The 4232-nt window shown below is 31.2% G+C and overlaps 1 protein-coding gene across 1 annotated transcript; it reads left to right on the top strand.

Annotated features, from left to right (window-relative positions):
• The first annotated feature begins 1261 nt into the window (after window positions 1-1261).
• On the top strand, window positions 1262-2414 carry CRR42 (DUF3148 family protein). The gene is made up of 3 exons (XM_079034227.1): window positions 1262-1449; window positions 1814-2037; window positions 2214-2414. The coding sequence occupies exons 1-3, from the start codon at window positions 1339-1341 to the stop codon at window positions 2320-2322; spliced, it is 444 nt and encodes a 147-aa protein (XP_078890353.1). The 5' UTR covers window positions 1262-1338; the 3' UTR covers window positions 2323-2414.
• Window positions 2415-4232: the final 1818 nt, after the last annotated feature.

The raw sequence follows: 4232 nt of genomic DNA, 5'->3' as shown, positions 1-4232 counted from the left end.
TTAATTATCGCGTCGTGTCGTGTCAACCCGTGTACATAAACGGGTCAAAATCTCTGACCCTAACCCGCTAACTTCGTGTCGGGTTCGTGTCGGGTTGTCGTGTCGTGCCAGATTTTGCCAAGTCTACTTCTACCCTCCCTCTTCATTCTTCTTTCCTCCCGTTCCATCGTGACCTAAAAACACAGAGAGCACATACCAAAAAAACGCAGCCACACATTTTCTAATCAATAGCCCGGTCGCTGCATTTCGCCAGAGGCACATCGTCGCCGGTCGCTACCATCTCGCCCCACCCCATCTCTCCAATCGATTGCGCATAAAATTTCCAGGTAAATCCCTTCTTCTTTTAATGGGGTATATTAATACAATTGAAATCAGTATGAAATCAGATTATCAAATGTGTGTAATGCATTATGAAATAAAAAAAAAATTGTGTATAATCGCCTTTCTTGTGTGCATTCTGATTATCGAGGAATTGCCACATTTATGTATGGGTATTATGATTTTATGGTAGTTTAATTGTTAATGTTTTTATTTGTTTACTTATCCACCGATTATTATTGAATGTGAATCTAGTCAATGAATGAATTGTTTGAATTGCTGAAAAACAATGTATAGAGCAGGAGGGTAAAATTGTCATTTTTCATCAGTAAGCACATTCAGTCGGATGTACAATCAAACAGCAGAGTTTCTTACACAGTCAGGATTTCTTATCCAGACAGCACTTTCCCAGTCAGCAACTATCAAACAGGACCTAAGTCTTTATACAACATTATAACCCGACAAACCCAAACCCGACTAATCCGTACCTTAATAGGACTGGGTTTAGGGTCAAAATTTATTTTTAAAAAACTCGACCTGATTAACCCGAACCCGACTAACCCATACCTTAATAGGATTGAGTTTAGGGTCAACATTTATTTTTGAAAAACCTGACCTGATTAATCCGAAACCCGCTCGTGTTGTCCTGATTAACATCCCTAACCATAAGTAACAAAACATAGCCAAATGTTATACATTAATGGACATAAAATCCGACTTTAGTTAAAACTGTTAATTTCTGCCAAACTAAAGAGATTTTATAACAATATCCTATAAAAAAAATATCTAAAATACGCTCTAGGCGAAGTCCATGACTCCGAAATACACTCATATTTATCTATCCGGATTAAGTTTTGTCGTATAAAAAGTCAAACTTTGGCAACTTTAGTGTTCAATATGTAATTTCGCAAAACCTTAAGGCCCTAAAACCAAAATTAACACCAAACATCACATAACCGCTCAAGTTCCTCACCCTCATCTCCAGCCCTCTAATCGGACAACCTTCCCCAACTCGTTCCCATGGCGTCTGCTTCATCTCTGCACATTTCAATAACGATTCCACTCTCTTCACCCGCAAATCGCCTTTCCTTGAGCGACATTTCGTCAATTGGATTTTCTGAGAAGAAAAAGGTGTTCATTCTTAAATTCGTTCCTAATTTTTTGATTTTGTTAGCATCATTTTACATGACCAGATGAAGATTTTGGGCTTGAGCTAATGTACTTCACTCTCGTTTGAATATAACCTTTGTCTTTTTATAAATTGAAATAATTAATTGAAAGGAACAAAAACTGATGCCAAAGGGCGATTGGTATGAATCCACGTTTCTCCAAGATAACAATGATTGATTACAGTGATTACGAACGAGGGAATTCTCATTCTAATTTGAAATCTAGACCCCTTTGAGTTAATTTTGTTTATCTTAGTGAGTAACTAAATTTCGAGTGTTGATTTCAACATTGTAGAAGTGAATGATGAGTATGGTTTCTTGAATAGTGCAGAAGCATCCAAAATAATCCGAGTTTTGTTCATCGAATCATGTGTTCATCAAAAGATCCATCAGCTGAAACAGAAAAAGGGCTCACACCAAAATCATCTGAATCACTAAAGATTGGGTCACCAATCATCATAGTGGAAGCTCCTAAAATGTTGAAGACAGCAGCTTCTATGCCTTGTCTCAGAGTTAATTCAGGTTTAGTTAAAGCGGGTGATGTTGGAAGGTAAATTTTCTACTTAACAAGTTGTTTAAAAAAGCTTAAGTTTGAAAAAGCTCTTAGTTATTTGGATAAATATCAAATATGCTTAATAAATTTTGAATTACTTTGAAAAATAGTTATTGTATTTGAATGAAATAAAAGTAGGATGCTGTTAAAACGTATATTTGTATTTGTTGCAGAATTATGGCAAGGAAGCCTAAGGATGTATGGGCAGTTCGTTTAGCCATTGGTACTTATCTCATTGATGGAATCTACTTCAAGCCTTTACAATTAGATGAAAATAATTAATTATTATTTATATACAAATTGTATATTATATGCAACAATTGTAAAATTATTAAAAACAGTTAATTGCAATTACATAGTTACAGGTTTTAGAACGTGGAGGTGGACCCATAATCGATTATCTTAAAAAAAATAGTCTTATGTTTGTTCGTATGATACAATGTCATTTTATAATTATAAATTACTTTTATTCCTACAATCTTTAATAATACCAATCTTTATAAAAAAAAATTCAAAACTTTAATTCAAATTTTTTCCAAAATAAATAAAAGTATGTAATATGATGATTTTATATTAAGATTTCCCTTTTATTTTGTAAACTGGTGTTTTGGTTGATGTATAGTTTTTGCTAAATATTTAAAGTACATTTAACATATATATGTTTTAACGAAAAAAATATGATTATATCTAGTTTATTTAATGATATATTTTTATTTTGTTAAAGTTTATCTTTATAAAACAACCTTTGTTTCTTTATTTATCAGTTTGTTTTTATTAAATTTTATTTTTATATATAACAAAAAACATGTTTTGGTTACTTATTCTACTTCTGCAAGTCAACCAAAATAATAATATAATGCAATGATTAATTCCATCAACTTATGTATTCATTTCATTTCTTTTACGATTTTCCAAAATCAAACATGATCTCATGTTTTCACCATGTTTTTGTCCTTTTATGCGTAATGCAATCTTGTATTTTAAAGGGGTGAATCCATACTTCTTGAACCTTTAAACCAATTACAATCTACAAACGTAAATTATCCACACTAATACATGTTTATGCCCTAGTCTTACTTGTTTAGCTATTGTTTAAATGCTCTTTTAATCATAGTTTATTAAAATCCGATACTTTTGCTTATAATATAGTCAAGATGTTTCTAAGACGGTTAACAAACTCATACTTAATCATCACATAACCGCACCTTCTTGGCTTTTACATTAACATTTATCGACCCTAAATTAACTAGTGTCATACTTGTCTGGTGGACAGATTCACAAATATATAATCAATATATTGATTTATCTTATTTTTATAGCATATTTCTTTCATTCATTCCTATATTAGCAATATACATGACAAATCTACCCAATTATATTACATATGAATGAATAAAAGAATAGGAATAGATTAAAAGACAATCTATGTGCATTGTATCTTCAAAAATTTGTTGTTTGTAGTATTTGACAATGTTTTTTAAGAAACCGCATCTGTGTAAAGTTGTTTATGCTTGCCAAAACTTGTTTTAGGTTAAGGATCAAGGTTGTCTTTAATCCGTGACTCCGTGTATTGACCGTTTTGCCCTTTGAGGTTGTTTTGTTTTGGCTCATAGTAGTAAACTAGTAATGGTGGTTTGTTATTATTAGCTCTTTCATTCTATGTTTCATGTGTTTGTTTTATACTCTTATTGTATTGGTCCAGCTCCCTGGTGGCCTTCGCTTTTTTTTTTTATATATATTTTCACATTTCCAAAAAAAAAATGGAAAAGAGAAAAGACAACATTTATTTTTTAGAGAAAAGTAAACAAATATATTAAATTACAAAAAAGAAAGAAAAGATAGAAATTTTTGTTTTAGTTACCAATGCCTTTTAACTAATATACATTTTGGACCTTTTAATGATAATAAAGATTCTAGTTCTATCTTCATCAATCTATCATCTCAATATTACAATCACACTCTAACTTCAAAAAGTCACAGAATAATAATTAAAATCATAAATCCCAAAATTCAAGAAAAACATAAACCTACACAATAAACATTTGACAAACATAGAAAACATAAATTAGGAGAAAATTAGCTTACCTAATCTCACTATACCTTCAAAAATTCACAAATCGTAATTTGAAGGGTTTTGGCAAAAAAGGAAACATGATAATATAGAGCTAAACTTTTTTATTCAACTATTTACC

The sequence above is a fragment of the Lactuca serriola genome, chromosome 4 (genome assembly GCF_051521515.1).
Source record: "Lactuca serriola cultivar US96UC23 chromosome 4, Lser_US96UC23_V15, whole genome shotgun sequence".
NCBI classification, from domain to species: Eukaryota; Viridiplantae; Streptophyta; class Magnoliopsida; order Asterales; family Asteraceae; genus Lactuca; species Lactuca serriola.
This window is presented reverse-complemented; position numbering and strand designations above follow the sequence as displayed.